Source organism: Harpia harpyja, chromosome 2 (assembly GCF_026419915.1).
Source record: "Harpia harpyja isolate bHarHar1 chromosome 2, bHarHar1 primary haplotype, whole genome shotgun sequence".
NCBI classification, from domain to species: domain Eukaryota; kingdom Metazoa; phylum Chordata; class Aves; order Accipitriformes; family Accipitridae; genus Harpia; species Harpia harpyja.
The window spans coordinates 8,418,693-8,437,098 of NC_068941.1; the positions used below are offsets into that span (position 1 = coordinate 8,418,693).

Genomic DNA, 18,406 nt, shown 5'->3' on the forward strand with positions numbered 1-18,406 from the left:
CAACCCCCATTCACAACCCTAGAGATAGTATTGCAAAATCTGGGTTATTCTGATTTTGACTTTTCTATTTACACAGGGAAGAACAGACCTTTTCAATTAAATTCTTTCCATTTAACACATCATTTCTTCTTACTTTTGGAGTCTGTAACACTCTTTGCCATTTCCTTTATACTTTCTGCTTCACTTTCACCTAAAATTCGCATGTGAGGCTACAGTATTCTCCCTTATGTTTAAGCCTGCTTTCTGCTCCTGTACTGCATGCCGAGAAGAAAAGTGCCTCAGAAGCTGTGCTGTAAGTAGCAGTTCTTTCTCTCAGCTGTCAGTGCAGCAACAAATGCTTGTTAAATACATTTGTGTAGATCAGCCCTTCCAGCTCTTCAAATCTGCAAGATCTGCCCCTGGAAGAATTTTTAGGGCACGTTAAGATTATAAATACCTAAGAAATTTTTAAGAGAAGACATTCAAAGAGGAGGAGAAAAGTCTTCACTCTCCGGGTCATCACTTGCACGTTTATCACTATGACCATCAGGGTTGCTGAAAAGCTATTTAAAAAACATTCTTCAGAAAAAGATTCACTATTTTAACTAATGAACTTTATATTGTTTATAGACTAGCACATTACAAAGCATTAGAAAGTTTTTCTTTCTTACTATTTCTAGGACAATTAGCACAAAAATAGAATGGTGTAATCTTGTTTAGCACTTATGAAGAGAAGTCTTTCCATTTTAGGCCATGAATACATAGTTGGGTCTGCAGCAGCTGTGCAAAGCAGAGCAAAAATTTGACAGTGCCTTTAAAGAAAGATCTTTCACCTCTCCTACTGAATAAATTAAAAAAGGTAAAAAAAAAAAATCAATGGAGCATTGAGACGAGAGCTTTATGCTGTTTCAGTGCCTTTACACAATGCAAAAGGCAATCAGCTGTTAAGTCTTCCTAGACCTCATTTCACATTACAACAACTTTCACTTAACAGTAAGCCTATATAACACACTGGACCAGAATACTGAAGTGCTCGGTGATAAATCTTAGAAACCATGAAAAACACTAATTTAGATTTTTGTTAAACATTTCTTGCACGCTTTATATAGTAACAAAAGTTCAATTAACAAATGATCAAGATATCTGATGGTGGGAAGGGGGTCGCCAAGTCCCTCTTGTTTGCGGACAGTGATTGTATCATACAGGCAGCAGAACAAGCTCACGGTACTGCTGTCAACAAGCATCTCCTGGTCCCCTGCCACAGTGCTGAAAACTTATATTCCCAGCACAGCACCTTGTCTCTAATGCCTCATCTCCCTCAAATCTGCAATATGAGAATGAAGACTATCTACCACAGCTGCTTTTGAGAGCAGGAGATCAGGGTAGGTGGGCAGCAAGGGAATACATGAAGGACCAAAAAAAAACCCAACCAAACCCAACTCCTTGACTGAAGCTGTTGTACTACCACGCAAGTATTTTTAGCGTAATAATAAGAGTTCACAATCACTGCTGCAAAATTTGAGAAGGGCAAGACTAGCACCAGATGTTGTGTCACAGTTTTCCAGTACAAAACCAAGAACCCTGTATATTGACCTAAACGCTCAAACAGCCCATCATTGAACCCGGTGTTCATAAAAAAGCAGTCTTATCTAAGAAGCTGAGTCTGACTGACAAGTATCTTTTATATTTCTATATCGCATTTTTGTCTAAAGACATTTACCTAACCCCTGTTCTTTGGAGTAAGGCAATCACGTTTAGAACAGAGGAAGGATTCCAGCTCTTAGAGAGAGCTTGCCTGGACTAAATGAGTAAGATTTCCTTGTAATACTTTCAAGCATAAACAGGCTCTTACTCAACAGATTAATCCACTTGCATGATTTTAAAAGACTGCCTAAAGCTAGATAGCCAGTCTGCTATTGCATTTATAGACACTTAATTTCACCCAGTTTTTAGTCATTAGAAATTGAGAGGGCTTAATACTTCTGAAATTAGGACCTTAATAGCCGCTAGAAGTTGCACCTTCACTTTGCAACGAACAAAAAAATCCACAGTTAGTCTTGGTTTAGACTATTTGTTTTAAGAGACTACACTGAGAACAATGTAGACATGCATCCTGTTTATTCAGCGGGCAACGACATAACAGCCATCAGAACTGGAAGGCTCTTTTACACAACCGTAACAGTATAAGCAAGCACTACAGTTCAACCTCAGTACTTGTTTACCCAGTCTTAGTAGTCCAGGGCGGGGGGGGACGGACACACAAAAAACAACCAAAAACAAACAGGAGTTTTTTTTATACTGGAAACATCATCCAATATACCCTTAAGTACCACAAAAAGTTATGTCACTACACAAAGCTTAAGAACTTCAGTTGAACTAATATTCCAGGGAAGTTTTACACTGGCAACACAATCAGCTGAAGCTCTCTTGCCAGAGACAAGCCCTATCCTTTCTGAATTTTCCTTCATTTGTGACTCAAAGGAATAAAGACCGATAGACACGTGCTTGTGAAGGCTGTGCTTAAGACAGCACATTGTTCTAAGTGATCTATAGATATACACTCTTACACACACATCAGTATCCTTAGAGAAACAAAATTCTGAGTGACATGCTGAAGAGACTGGTTTGTTATGGAACACTAAGTAAAAAAATAAATATTTTCATTCAGCTTAGATAGCTGACAAACCTTCTAAGGGGCAGGGTGAGCCCGCCTGACAAATTTCTGATCCACTCAAAGCTTTGGAGTACGTATTTTTTAAGTAGCAATAAAGATTTGACATAATCTTTGCATATTGTGAGAGGTAACATAAGGAGTTAATTGACATTTTCCTACCACATATTTTTAGACAAACATAAAACCGATGTGTTGGATCAGACCCAGAGATCCATTAGTCCAGTTTCCTGTTAGACAGAGCATGATACTGGAAGCTTTTGTGAGGGTCCTTTAAGGTCTGTTTCAGGTCTATGAAGGACAACTGCCCTACCTTTCTGGCACACGAAGGCCACTGACTAGGTATCTTCCACTCTGAAGTCAATTACTTTAAAGTCTTTCCAAAACGCTGGTTACAACTGAGGGTATTAATATACAAATGTAAATAAATTCACTATTAATAATAAATTTTGTTTAAAAAGTAAATATTTATTTATGTCAACTATAAGGACAAACTTAGACTTTTCCATGGTAGGTCTGCAAGCTCTGACAGAGATAACAAGGCATGAAACAAACATGTTTAAGCCATCTGCATCATAGACTCTTTGGAAGGAAGACCTAAACAGAAGCTAGCATTTTTTTTTTTATTTGGGTTTTATATTTGGTAGGGTTTTTTTGTTTTTACCTTTTAAATGCTTCAGCAGGGTTCCTCTCACATTCCCCGGGTTGCAAGAGACTTTGAATAGCAGGATCTCTTAGTTTGTCCTCATATCCCTGGATCAGTCCACTGCGGCAGATTTGTGTAACTAAACCTCTAATAAACCCTCCAACACACAGCGTGTCAGAGTCTTGGGCCCGGCAGAAATGGAAGGCTAGAGCCTGACGATGTAAGCCTCTTTGCAGGTTTGCAGGTGAGCTTGGCCACAGTAACTCAGTACAGAGGGCCGTCTTCCCGCTACCGGGCCCTCCTACCAACAATACACCCCAGGCAGCTCCTTTCCCAGAGACAACACCGGTATTATTCCCAGAATTCGCTACAAGGGATGGTTTGTTGGCAGCACTACTGCTGCAGTTAGCTTTCTCCTGGAGGCAGTGCTGAAGCTTGTGGAAAACCCACTCCCTACAGTAAAACTGCTTTCCCTGCAGCAAGCTGGTTTGAGCCATTTTATAAAGCTTCTTCTGTTGGATTTGTCATAAGCAGCAGTACACCTTCAACGTCTCAGAGTAGGGAGATACACATTCATCTTGCACAGACAAAATCTTCTGCACAGAACTTGACAGAGGTTACGGTAATCAGTTAACCTTTCTTGTAAAACTTAACAGCCTCTTCTCAGGAAGGGCGTCGCTCCATTTGTATGCTTTATTATGATTAGCATAACATAATCACAGTTCAGCTGACATCGTGAAGCAGTGTCTGATACCAACGCTCAACAATACTTCTCCTATGGCTCAAAAGTTCATACAGCTCCATGGCTGCATCTGTAGTTTACACGGTTGTGTGCGTTCCCAGTATACAGGGGAGACAATACATCTGGAAAAACTGAGGGAAAGCCAACTTTTCAGTGTATACTAAATGCCTTTCAACTCTAGGCATTAATCTCTCTGGATATACATCCAGAAAAAGCTGTCCATAATAAAGTGTTCCTTCTGGGAATTTTATAGAGAAAGTGATTTTTCTTCAGAGTACTACATATATACCACAAATGTGGCTAAGTACCACTTACTAAGAAACAGTCAGTTTGGACAGCGAGCTTTGCGGACTTCATACATCTGGGCAAGCGTCTGAAGTGCTTCACATTATGGTTTCTTATGCAGTATAGACGACAGAAAAAAACCCCACGTTTACAGCTTCTTATTTCAATACATTCGTAAGTGTCTTCTTCAGGAACTCGGATTCTTACTGAGCCTGTTCTCAGGTATCTTAATCGCAAGATGTCAGAAGAGACAACATCTTCCCCTAGAGCTCTGAAATAAAGAAGACAGCGCGTTTAACCCTACACGCAAGTCATAATTCAGTCAACTGCAAATGCAGACAACAAAGAGTAAAGTCGAGGGCTCTTATTCTCTATTTTTGCTCATACTATTAAATCGAATTATCTAAAAAGCCGTTTTAAAGAAATCTGGCGTTACAAGGTACGATTAGCCACACGTTAAAAAAAAAAAAAACATAACAAAAAACAATAAACGGATATGACAGTGGCCTCAAAACCACAGGAGCAGTAAGTCTTGCATTCTCTCCTGAGGAGAACCGAATATACTCCTTCATCTTAGAAACATTCTTCCTAACAAGGCTTCATCACCGAATTCTCTCCGAATTTTTCTACTGCCGGCTACGGGTCGCGGGGTATTTCTTTTTTTTTTTTTTTTAAGTTTATTTTACAGGGGAGAGCTGCCGACGGCTCTTTGCACACTTCTTTGTTCCCCACTCGCCGGCAGCAGGGCGCCCGGCAGACTGCGGGGTCACGGTTTAACACCCACCACCCCCCAACCACCGCCGGCACCCCTCACGCCTCCCCACCGTGACCCCCCCCCCCCAAAAAAAAAAACCCCTTTTATCCCGGGCAGGGCTTTAACCCCACGCTCCCGTTCCTTTCAGCTGAGACACAGACGGCTCCAAAAGTCACTTCGGCAGCGCCCTGGCAGCCCGATCGTCTCTCTTTGAAACATCCCCCCCCCCCCAAGTCAAGCGAGCAGCTGGGCAGCCCCCCCCCGCCCTTCCTCAGCTTCTCGCACCCCCGGCGCGGAGCACCCACGCCCCGTCCCCCTCTCCCCTCCCCCAGCACACACACAGACCCCCGGCTCGGCACAAAGATCCCGGCCACCGCACCCCGCCGGCGGACAAACCAACGCCCCCCGCCACCCTCCCGGTCCCCCTCAACCGGGTGTCAGTCCTCCCGTTCACCTCAGGCGGCGGGTACGGTACGGTACAGCCCGCCCGGCCGCCGCCGCCGCCTCCCCTTCCCGTTCCCCCGCGGCCGGCCGAGGGGCCTCCCCACCGCTGCTCGCTCACCTCCGCCGCCGCCCCAGCGCCTGACTGATTCCTCCACGCTCTCCCCGCCGCGCCCCTCCTCTTCCTCCGGGACCCCCGAGGCTTCCCGCCCCCGGGTGCCGCCGTGCCAGGGCCGCGGCCACCCCGCTCCGCCGCCGCCTCAGCCCGTTTGATACTCGCTCTCCTCGGCGCCTCCTTGACCCCCCCCACCGCTGCCTCCGCCCGGCCCCGCCCCGGCCCCGCCCCCCTCCGGCACCCGCCCCGCCCCCTTCCTCTCCAGCGCGTGCGGCGGTGGCGGCGGCGGCGGCGAGTTGCCGCCCGTGCATCTGGGGCGAAGTAGTCCTAGGCGGAGGGAGACGGGCGGCGCGCCTCCTCCGCCGCGCGCCTGCCCCTTCACCGTCCCGGGCTTTGTCCCGGGTTCGGCGGGCGGCCCGTTTCTCCTCAGAGCCGGCGGCGGCGGAGGGATCCTTCCGGCGCGGCCCTGCAGGGGGCGGCAGCGCGGCTTCCCTCAGGCGGGGGCCGCGGGGACGGCAGCACCGACCGACCCCGGGGAGGCGAGGGGGGGGAACCGGGGCAACCGAGAGCGGTGCCAGCGGGCCGGCCCCGGCCCCAGAGCAGCAAAACCTGAAAGAAAAAGGTTCTGGTTGGAGGAAAAAACCAGCCCCGGGACGCCCCGCTTCTGCTCCCGACTCTGGTGCGGAAACCGCGTGCGCGGGCCTTCTAACGCAAGACCTGATTTTCTGCTTTTTTAACCAAGCGAGGGCCAGACAGCTTCCCCCCCCCCTCCTGCCACGCCACTTGCCTCGTCTCGCAGTGCCCTGAAGTGGCCCATTTCAGACCACTTCGTCACGCCGACGGAGGAAGCGCAGCCTCACAAAATAACGTGCAGCGGTTTTGAAGGGGGTTTTTCCCCCCTCCCTTGCACAGAAGCAAAAATGATTCTTTCCAAGGCTGCCGAGAGAGAGCACCGGGGCCTTGCTACAGCCAGGGCCCGGTCCCAGACAGAGGGACAGGGAGCAGCCTGCACCCTTGTCTTAAAGCACATTAATATAGCGACCTTTGAGCTTTACAGTTTGTGGATCTCTACAAACTTATTGGAAATGTGGACCTGAATCTGGAAAAAAGGGTAGAACTTGCTGCCAGACACCTTTAGGAGGCCCCTCAGAAGCCCTCCACCCATGACAGAGGGAGAGCTCGCCTTTATTTTGGCTGTGCAATAGGAAGGAAAGGATTTTCATTAAAATTTGCTCCCCTTGGAGCTGACTGCATTATTTATGATAAGGCACTTTTCCATTAACTGTTGGATCAAAGTCTTTAATGATTACTAAATAGTGCCTTCATTTTAGCATGGCTCTGTATGGCTTCATAGACCAGGTAATTAAAGTATTGTGGAACACACACTGAATATATCCATATGATACAACAGAGTGAATTAGGGCCCTTCAAGGAGCATCCCAAGATTCTTTGTAGGAGCAACATGAAAAAATTACATAAATTCAGTTGGTATATTGAAGAGCTTAGAAAAACAAGTCTGCCCACTTCTGAAAACCAGTAGAACAAGTTTGAAGAACCTTTGGAAGCAGTGAATTACAAATTTGCAAAGCAATTGGGAGTGGAAGAGAAACAGAAATAAGATTAGTAGTAAGAAAAAGTTGTGTGGTTGTTTTGTTTTGGGTTGGGTTTTTTTTAAGCTTTCTTACTTGGTTGGTTTTGTCTTAACCATGCACTTTAGGCAAATAGTCTTCTCTAGGCTTCCCCACCGCCCAGCTGCACTGCCCTTCCGTTTTGAAACACTGTGGAAACTCAAGACTTCCAAAACTGACACTAATACAAGTTCCAAGAGACTTTGAACTGTAAAAATCTTTTCTTTTTTCTTCTTTTAACAGTAAAGGAATAGGGATAGATAACATTTGAAGTGACAGAATTGCAGGTCTGGTCAGCTGAGCTGGCTAGAAACAAAACAGAGGTTGACAGAGGGAAAGAAATTGTAAAAAAAACCCGCAAGAAATAATTGCAGATTCAACACCTCAAGAGACAGATCTTAGGCACAAACATTAGATTGGTAGATGATGCAGGAGGGGGGGGGGGGGGGGGGGGGGGGGGAAGAGAAGTTGGACAATGATGAGACCCAGGGGAAAGTGCAGCTTCTGCTTTTCTGATGGCCAAGACACAAATGAAAACCCAATTTACATGAAAAGGTGCTGTCAGATTTCACTACATCAGATACGGATATACCGCAGCAGGAGAAATTATAGCATGGTTTGCTAAAATCAGAGATATTTAAATATAATCACAACAGAGTACTAGATAATAATTGTAAAAATACCTTTCCATGCTAATACATAAATCCTACAACCAAACAGGTGACAATAATTTGATTTTAGCATGGGACAGAGGACACAAAATAACTACCCCCACAAAACTAACTTGTGGGTGCTGTATCTGAGCAAAGCTTTCCTTCAGGATATCACTTCCACAGCTGATGTGAGGAGTATTAAGTACTTGTGGGAATGACAAGGGGAAGGAGAGGGGAAGGGAGGGGGGAATAGAAGTAGGAAAAAAAAGGCGGCAGGCCTACAACATAATTATACCCTTATCACTAGTAGGATTTTTAGTCTTTAGTTCCAAAGGCAAAATATTGCAAGATCCGAAGTATGACCTGCACACTTCTTTCCAAAAGGATGTATGTACAACCTAAAGATGAAGGCTGGTAGTGGCCTTGCATTGACCCCCTTGAATTACTATTAGGAAGCAAAAGCATATAGACACTTTCGATGATAAATCCTTTCTAAAAAAAGAAAAAACCCAAACAAACTAAAAAAGTTCAAAGGGTTAAAAAAATGAGATTGTCATGAAGAGGCATAGCCGCTTAGGCTGGGATCTTTCATCTGTACACAGAAAACTAAGACCCTGAAGCCAACCTTCAAAAGCAAGGAAGGCATTTTGTTATCAAGTTTATTTGCATAGTACCTCCTGTATATAACATGACAGCTTAGATGACATCATCCTGGTGAATTATTATAGCTAAGAGTCAGATATTACTGATACAATTGTGCAATGGTGTAGTTAATGAGACAGTATCGGGATAAGAACCAAACCTTATTTTGTGGTTTTGTATAACTTAGTTTGACATAGATAGCAAACTAACCATGATATAAGTGGATGCAACCTTGCAGGCTACAAGACTCACAGATAAGACCTAAGAGAGACACAAAGAAGAACCTTGCAGGCTACAAGGCTGGCAGATAAGACCTAAGAGAGACACATAGAAGATGAAACAGATCAAAATTTCCCTTCTGAAAAAAAAAAAACCAACCACTCTTCTTCTAGCTTCAGTGGTCTGAAGCTGTAGTAACTTTCCTGCTTAACTTGAGCCATATTGCAGCACCTGGTTTTAAAGTATAAGACATTTGTGTCATGCATGGCTTTAGGTACAGTTTTATACTTACTTAAATACTAGTTAAGGCTAAGAAAAAGAAGAAATTTTTAGTAAAAAGATTGCACAAAATGTTGTAACATTATGAAGTCTGCACCAACACTGAAAAACCTGAGGGGGTGGGTTAAACAAAAATCTATTATGCTTTCTAAACGATTTGCCACATCTTTTTCAGAGCATTAGAAAAGACTATTATGTGTTTTCCAATTATTTTAATGCTTTCAATATGATGTTATTTGGATATGACAGTAGTCAACCCTGATGGGCAAGACAACATAATTGATTACAGTGAGAAAGGCAGCGCAAGGCTGATGATAAAGTCATCAAAATCTGAGCCATCATATGCATATGTAGACTTTTGTTTGCTTTTTATGTAGTTTGGAGCGCTATTACTAGTTTGTCTCTTTTCTGTTTTGTGCATGAGTCAGTCCCATGGTCTGGGTGCACACATGTTCCAGCCAGTTTGGGGCCAGCTCTGCATGCAAAGGGAGCAGAGCTGCAAATCCTTGCAAGCTTTTAACGTCTTTGGTAAAGCTTTCAGTAGGCAGTGATTCACATCCAAAAATAAATGTTTTGCAAGGGTGGGCCTGAGGCGGTATTATCTACTTAAACACATAGCAGTCATTTTAACTACTTTTCTAACTTTGAGTTACTGATTTTCATGCATAATTATGTATTAATTCAGATACTTTCATTCTCTGACAGGTAAAATTAGTGAAGTTGATGGTAAATAAAGATAGTGTAGACTTAGTGTAACATAAGAACATTAACATAAAAATTTTATAATATCCCAAGGAAATAGTGGAAGTCTTATCACATGAAATATTTAGGCAAAGGCATTTCTTCGATGCTGATATTTCAGGTCTCAGTCCCAAAATCTGCGTAGGGTGAGACGCACTTTCATCTTGGGCCTCTCAGTATCACGTAAGATGCCTCCACAAAATCATCTGGAAGTCCTGTGCATGGGCAGCCGGTGTTCAGCCCGACATCCACCGCAATGTTTGTGGGTCCCTTTCAGCAGGGCTGCTGCTCCAGTGGGGTTCTTCTCAGCCCGGGGAGATGCCTGGGGTGCTTTGTCCCACACACACAGCTCTGCACCTGCCCTGATTGAACTTCATGAGGTTGCTGCTGGTCCGGTTTTGAAATTCAACAAGCTCCCTCTAGACTGAAGCTTGCTGTTTGCTATGCCAGTGACTTCTCCTGTGTAGCGTAATGCCCTCCACAAGTTGCACTCTGTGTCATCATCCAGACTAGCAATGAATGTGCTGGAAAACATCAGCCCCCGGTATCAGTCCTGGAGCCCCCCCGCTAGTCACTAGTTGCCATTCTCTGAACCAAGCCATGCAGCCAGTTTCCAACCCACCTGATCATCCGTTCCTCCAGGCCATAACTCCTCAGCTCCTAAATGAGAATGCTACAGCGGACATCAAAAGCCTTGCTAGGGCCTGGTTAGATCACATTCACTGTTTGCTGATCACCCACAGAGTCAGTCATAGTCGTGACTACTTTGTCACATATTTGGGAATGGACTCCAAGAGGATGTACTTCATGAGCTCCTCAGAAATTGAGGTGAGGCTGACCATCTAGTTCCCTGCATCCTCCTTCTTGCCTTTTTCAAAGAGGAACGTAATGTTGGGGTTGGTTTTTTTCTAGTTATCAGGGACTTCCCCCTCATCTTTGTGATTTTCAATAGATGAAGGCAATCGTGTTCTTTTACATAAGAAAATAGCTAGGAAGTATAATAGTTCCTTTCAGCTCCTTCCTCAAGCCTTCCTCATTACCCAGTAATTTGGGTAGGAGTACTGTCTATCCCATCTATTGAAACTGGACCTCTATGAACAAAGGACACAAGAATGATTGAGCTGAAGCAAAATTAAACAAAAGATCCTGGATAGGCTAATGTGGCTGCTGGAACACTTGGCCAGGAGAGGAGGGAGCTGTATTCTCATTCCCCCTGAAAAGGAAATTGTTCCCATTTCCAGGCTGAGAGCATTAATTTCTAGGTCATTACAGAACTGCCACCACAACGTATTCTAGTTGCACTTTGGTAGAAAAATGGCTACTGTGCTTTGGCTTAGAAAAGGCAATTATCTGCTCCTTGATAAACAAGGGCCAGGATCTGTACCCTCTTTCAAATAACAGCCTCTGTCCTGTAGCCACAGAAAAGGGAAGGGAAGAGGTTTGCATCCACGTATCCTCATCCCATGTGCAAATACGTATGTGCATCAAATACCCCAGCAATGGTGGATGGTCGTTTTGTAGCTTAAAAATGGAATCGAGACAAACTCAAAAGACCTGCTGCCCATGCCTGGAAAAGATTGTGGGTGGGAGGAGAAGGCAGGCAGGGAGAGGCACCCATACTGCCTGGCTTAAGGCACTTACCAGCTGGCAGCTCACCCTTCTCTGCAGCACAGGAGCAAAGAGGCAGGGCAGGTAGGCCTACCCAAGCTGGAGTATCAGCAAGAAGTAATACATCAAAGTACAGCCCAGCTGAGCTGCCAAAACCAGAGCAAAACACAGCAGCAGTATTGCAGATACCATAATTATATGAATGCCTGGTAGCTTGGTTATCTTTTGTATCACGTGTAGTTATAACTGTGATTATATCTACTACTATGTGATACTATCATCCTAGTAGCACAATTGCTCATCACTATTATGCTGTCAAGAAAAACGCTTCCCCAGATGGCTATTCAAAATAGGAGCCTCGTTTAAGTGCTCTGAATTGCTTCTGGAGTAGCCTTTCTCCTCCTCTCTTGACACGAGAACACCATCCTCCCAATGTAGGCACCGGGATTGCACACTAAATTTAGCCAATAGGCTAGGAGACACATTTATGCCTCTTGGGCAAAACCGTAGGCATTGGCTTTCAAGATTTGCTGCAGCGTCTTTTTTTAAAAAATATATATATACACACACACAAACATGCATCTGCACAGAACTAGGAAGAGATGAATCTTCTGTTTAATAATTGATACTCAACCTCTGATACTTATTGGCATGGTTTTAGCTGGGTGTCTGGAAAATGCATTGCAATCTTTAGGCAGCTGAACAACAACAACAAATCCCAAACTACTGCTTTTAGCATCTAAAAAATGCATGCTGATGTAGTGGGCTGGAGCGCTATGGTCTGTCCAGCCTGTGTCATTCTAACCTTGAATGTTGCTGCGTATATGGAACATGAATATACTTCAGCTTCCTCCTACCTTGAACTAACATGTTACCCAATAGTTGTGCAATATGAATTACGGTATAACACTACCATTCCATTTAATAACAGTTGACAATGCACAGGGCCAGTCAAAATTAATAGTAAAGTGTAATATTCTGGGAAACAGGTGCTGCAGTTGATAACTAGTTCTGTTGAATAAAAACATGTGAGGAACTGGGAAGAATTCAAGTGTCATTAAATGATGGCATGAAAACATCTATGGAGTGGAAGGAAAAAAATCCGCAGCAGTAAGCCATAAGAGAAAACTAAATCAAGAAAGTGACTTTTTATGTGAGTTGGACCAGAAATCTATTCAGTATCATTCTCAGACCAGGTATGAAAAAGATAATTAGTTGCCTAAGAATATAATACTCATATGAATAATCAGAATTACAACAACAGACGACTTTATGCTGGCTCCAGATATTGTACAAGCTTAGTGAAATCTAACAAAATACTTGATTTATGTGAGAAATTAATAAGCTGTAAACTTTGGGAAATTTTGTGTACAAATAGTTTAAGTACATCCTATATATTCCTCATGTAATCTCACTGTTTTCATCAGTTTGTGTTACAGGCAGCGTCTGAACGCTTGCCCTGACCTGCTCTGTGATCTTGAGCAACTCACATCACCTTACCTGCTTCTATTTCCCCATCAGTACAATAAAAATAGTAAATCTTTCCTATCTCCTTTCTTAGGCCTGGTCAAACAGCAAGCTGAAGCAAGATTTGCCAAAATATTTTGTACCACTTCAGTAACACAAGGTAGCCATAAACTTCCTCTAACTGGCTAAGTTTGACTGATGTGTCATTGAATCGGCATCAACGATCCAGGCTAAACCATAAGTAATAAATAACCAAAATACTTTTTGCTGTATATGCTCTTACAAACTTCTGCCCTAAGCCTATAGTAGCTCATAAGCTTTTATGTGAGAAGTCATGCTGATATACTATAAAGAGTCAATTTAACTCATTTTCTCTCCATGTAGTTTACCCTGTCTCAAGACAGTTTCTTGTTATTTGTGAATTCATGCATTTTAAATGTTATACTGCAATCTTTACGCAGGCAGGCTGCCCATTTAACAGAATCCCCCAGGTCAGTAAGCACTTACTGTTCCTCTGAATTTGTGGGTGCTCGGTAAGTCATCGTTTTAGAAGTGAGTCAATGGCAGGATTTAATTTTGCCTGTCCTTTAAACAAACTTGACCCAAACAGGGAGCAGCCTGCTCCATCTGAAGCCGGGTAGGCATTCTACCATTCATTGCATTAGCTGCAAGACTACTACATCTATCAAATGCAAATTTGGTTTTATCTATAAGCTAAGCTTCCAGAGTTATCAGCATTTTGGAAAATAATATGGAATGCAATCATGCCCATCTTTATTCTTCAACATAAGGCATGCTTAAAATAGCAAATACAGATCCTCCTTTCTTACGAGGAGACTCAAGTAACACAAAGCATGTACAACAGCTCAGTGAGAGCACTGGAGGAGCCAGGAGCAGAAGAGAGCAAGCTCAGAGCTGTCTTGGTGGCCCCTTGCTGGCAACCTTGCTCCTAGGGTCAGAGGGCAGCTCTGGCCTTTGCCCTGCCCAGGCTAAGGCGGGGAAGAAGAAGGTAAAACACTGCTTCAGCATCTTCCATCGCTACACTGGGGTCTATTTGAAAAGTCAAACTCATTGCTTGTAGAATTATTTTTATGCTTACAAAGTTAGTAAATACAAATAATCAGCATAATACTAAAAAAATTGTAATAGAAACTACTTTTTTTACAGGCTGGGGCCACTGAAATGTTATTGACACTCAGGAAATGAAATTATTCATGACAAATTTTAATCAACAGGGATAAAGATACAAGAGATTTTTTTAAATCTGTTTTGCTGCATCTGTGAAATCATTTGATTAGTCCTTTTGTAACACATTTCTAAACACAGAGAGAATACATAGTGAGATAATGAATTTTTAGAGCATGTTTTAGAGAAGCTTGCTTAGATTAATTGCAGTTCTTCTGGTTCTAGAAGGGCAAGCTAAAATATATTCCTAGAAATGTCCTGTTAGACTTTGAAAATAAAATAAGAAAGACAAATTAATGGTGATTGAAAAACAGCATTTGCATTTTGTGGGGGAGTTTAGTTTGATCATTGTCCTGGTTTCAGCTGGGATAGAGTTAACTGTCTTCCTAGTAGCTGGTACAGTGCTATGTTTTGAGTTCAGAGCGAAGAATGTTGATAACACTGATGTTTTCAGTTGTTGCTCAGTAGTGTTTAGACTAATGTCAAGGATTTTTCAGCTTCTCATGCCCAGCCAGTGAGAAAGCTGGAGGGGCACAAGAAGTTGGCACAGGACACAGCCAGGGCACCTGACCCAAACTGGCCAACGGTGTATTCCATACCATGTGACGTCCCATCCAGTACAGAAACGGGGAAGTGGGGGGCAGGGATTCACCGCTCGGGGGACTGGCTGGGTGTCGGTCGGCGGGTGGTGAGCAATTGCACTGCGTATCATTTGTACATTCCAATCCTTTCATTATTGCTGTTGTCATTTTATTAGTGTTATCATTATCATTATTAGTTTCTTCTTTTCTGTTCTATTAAACCGTTCTTATCTCAACCCACGGGTTTTGCTTCTTCTCCCGATTTTCTCCCCCATCCCACTGGGTGGGGGGGAGTGAGTGAGCGGCTGCGTGGTGTTTAGTTGCTGGCTGGGGTTAAACCACGACAGTCCTTTTTGGCGCCCAACGTGGGGCACGAAGGGTTGAGATAACGACAAACCTGACCAGAGCTTGTTAAAACAAATTTGTTATAAGCATTCATTATATCGGTCTAATAGTTGCTGGTCATTATGTTGATTTATGTGTTCTTAGAGTTGTTGCTCTGGTTTTTAAAGTTCTGTTATGTATCACCTCGCTTGCTGTATGTAGTCCCTCTTCTGCTGCTTATCATCCGTGGGAGGTGGATTAAGGTTTTCGCTTTGATGTATTGTATAACACTGGTTTATGGTATGATAAAGTCGTCGGCTGTGGGATTAATCCGGTACTTGCACCCAGCATTGTCACCTTTATACTGTGGAAGCCATCTGTGGGAAACTATTAATAATTATACCATTTACCTTTCCTCCTTGGAAAACCAGTCTATGGGTGGGATACCTTTCTTCCCCTCTCCTTTCTCCTTCAGTCCAGTTACAATGGTGTTTGAGAATTTTGAAAAATTTGAATACTCTTGGGATGTTGGGACCAGCACGGTCCTAGCCCTACTGCTAGGAATTAGCATGCTTCTGAATGTGGTTCAGCTCTCATTTAAGGTTAAACAACTATTTAAGAAAATCACCCAGAGATCTGCCCCAAGGCTGGATAATTATGAGTGGCAGGGTGTGTGGGGTAGTATGGGCAAGTACCTAGAAAAGTGGGCACCTCCAGTGTTTTGGAAATTCACCCCTGAACAAGTGCAGAATCCAGAAGAACTAGTAAAATATTTGGAAAAGGTATGCTGTCACCCCGGCAGCTCCAGAGAGATACAAATTACTGCAACGTGCTGGGGCCTGGCCCATGCCTATCGAGCCCTGTTCGACACCACTCAGTACCCTCAAGGGGAAGAGAAGGTCTCTGGACCTAACAACAAAACGATGAGCACTGTGGCTATCCAAACCTCAGCGACAGGCACTGCAGCCCCTCCAGCCTCGGCAATGAGCACGGCAGCTACCCAAACCTCGGCAACGGGCACTGAGGTCCCTCCAGCCCCAGCAACGAGCACAGCAGCTACCCAAACCTTGGCAACAGACACTGCGGTTATCCAAGACCCGGCGAGCGGTACTGCAACTGAACCAGTGGACCAACCTGCACCAGTATCAGTTGCCCCCGTACAGAAAAAGAAATATACAAAAAAATCAGTTCGCTTAGCGAAGGATGAAGGCGAACCAGGGTCATCACGGGAACAGGAGGAAGAGGCAGAACCAGAGGTAATAACCCGGTCCCTATCCTTGAGTGAGCTGCGGGATATGCGAAAAGATTTTGGCCGCCGTATAGGTGAGCATATTATCACCTGGCTCCTCCGATGCTGGGACAATGGGGCTAATAGCTTGGAATTAGAAGGTAGGGAAGCCAAGCAGCTGGGATCGCTTGCCAGGGAAGGTGGCATTGACAAGGCAATTGGAAAAGGGACACAAGCCATCAGCCTCTGGAGGCGACTCCTGTCAAGTGTGAAGGAAAGGTACCCCTTTAAGGAAGATGTTATATGTCAATCAAGCAAGTGGACAACCATGGAAAAAGGTATCCAATATCTGAGGGAATTAGCTGTGCTAGAGACAATTCATCATGATCCGGACAACCCACAATTACCCAAAGATCCAGACGAAGTCCAATGCACACGACCCATGTGGCGGAAGTTTGTACGGAGCGCACCATCGTCCTATGCCAACTCACTGGCAATAATGACCTGGAAAGACGAAGAGGCACCGACAGTGGATGAAGTGGCTCGCCAACTCCGTCAATACGAAGAGAATCTCTCCTCCTCCCTACAAGCCTGCATTTCGGCTGTGGAGAAGCTGTCCGAGGATTTCCAGCAATTCAAAGAGGAGATGTCCTGTTGCCCACCTGTAAGGACCAATGTCTCAGCTATTAGGAGTGAGCGCTCCTCTGCCCAAGAGAAAGAATATAGAAGGTACACACCGCGAGGTGCCCTGTGGTTTTACTTATGTGATCATGGAGAGGACATGAGGAAATGGGATGGAAAACCTACCTCGGTCCTAAATGCACGGGTACGTGAGCTGCGAGGAAAAAACACCACAAAAGGGGATTCTACCAGGAAAAATGCCGCTCCGGTTTCCAAACAGAGTAGAAGGGCTGATCTTATTTCTGATCCTCTTGAAGGGACTTCTGAGCCAATTTTACGAGAAGTGAATACTGGATACTCTGACCAGAATTAGAGGGGCCCTGCCTCCAGCCAGGTGGAGGAAAGGGATAACCGGGTCTATTGGACTGTGTGGATTCGATGGCCTGGCACGTTAGACCCACAGGAGTATAAGGCTCTAGTAGACACCGGCGCACAGTGTACTTTAATGCCATCAAGTTATGAAGGGGCAGAACCCATTTCTATTTCTGGTGTGACAGGGGGATCCCAAGAGTTAACTGTATTGGAAGCTGAAGTAAGCCTAACTGGGAATGAATGGCAGAAACACCCCATTGTGACTGGTCCAGAGGCTCCGTGCATCCTTGGCATAGACTATCTCAGGAGAGGGTATTTTAAGGACCCAAAGGGGTATCGATGGGCTTTTGGTATAGCTGCCTTGGAGACGGAGGGCACGGAACAGCTGTCTACCCTGCCTGGTCTCTCTCAAGACCCTTCGATTGTGGGGTTGCTGAGGGTTGAAGAACAACAAGTACCAATTGCTACCACGACGGTGCACCGGCGGCAATATCGCACCAACCGAGACTCTCTGATTCCCATCCACAAGTTGATTCGCCAACTGGAGAGCCAAGGAGTGATCAGCAAAACTCGCTCACCTTTTAATAGTCCCATATGGCCCGTGCGAAAGTCTAATGGGGAGTGGAGACTAACAGTTGACTATCGCGGCCTGAATGAAGTTACGCCACCGCTGAGTGCTGCCGTTCCAGATATGCTAGAACTTCAATACGAACTAGAGTCAAAGGCAGCCAAGTGGTATGCTACAATTGACATTGCTAATGCGTTTTTCTCAATCCCTCTGGCAGCAGAGTGTCGTCCACAATTTGCCTTTACTTGGAGGGGTGTCCAGTACACTTGGAATCGACTGCCCCAGGGGTGGAAACACAGCCCCACCATTTGCCATGGACTAATCCAGACTGCACTGGAAAAAGGTGAAGCTCCGGAACACCTGCAATACATTGATGACATCATCGTATGGGGCAACACGGCAGAAGAAGTCTTTGAGAAAGGGAAGAAAATAATCCAAATCCTTCTGAAAGCCGGTTTTGCCATAAAAGAAGGTAAGGTCAAGGGACCTGCACGGGAGATCCAGTTTTTAGGAATAAAATGGCAAGATGGGCGTCGTCAGATCCCAATGGATGTGATTAACAAAATAGCAGCTATGTCTCCACCAACTAATAAAAAGGAAACACAGGCCTTCTTAGGTGTCGTGGGGTTTTGGAGAATGCATATTCCAAATTACAGT

At 44.5% G+C, this 18,406-nt stretch overlaps 1 protein-coding gene across 1 annotated transcript in view; it reads right to left on the bottom strand.

Annotated features, from left to right (window-relative positions):
• The window catches only part of ANKRD50 (ankyrin repeat domain containing 50), a 44,679-nt gene extending 38,901 nt beyond the window's left edge, over positions 1-5,778 (bottom strand). Inside the window, exons 1-2 of the mRNA XM_052814893.1 lie at positions 5,640-5,778; positions 3,315-4,594 (exon numbers count right to left, since the gene is read on the bottom strand). Coding sequence (XP_052670853.1) covers positions 3,315-3,793 — 479 coding nt within the window. The 5' untranslated portion in view covers positions 3,794-4,594; positions 5,640-5,778. The remainder of the gene's footprint in view (positions 1-3,314; positions 4,595-5,639) is intronic.
• Between the last annotated feature and the right edge of the window lie 12,628 nt (positions 5,779-18,406).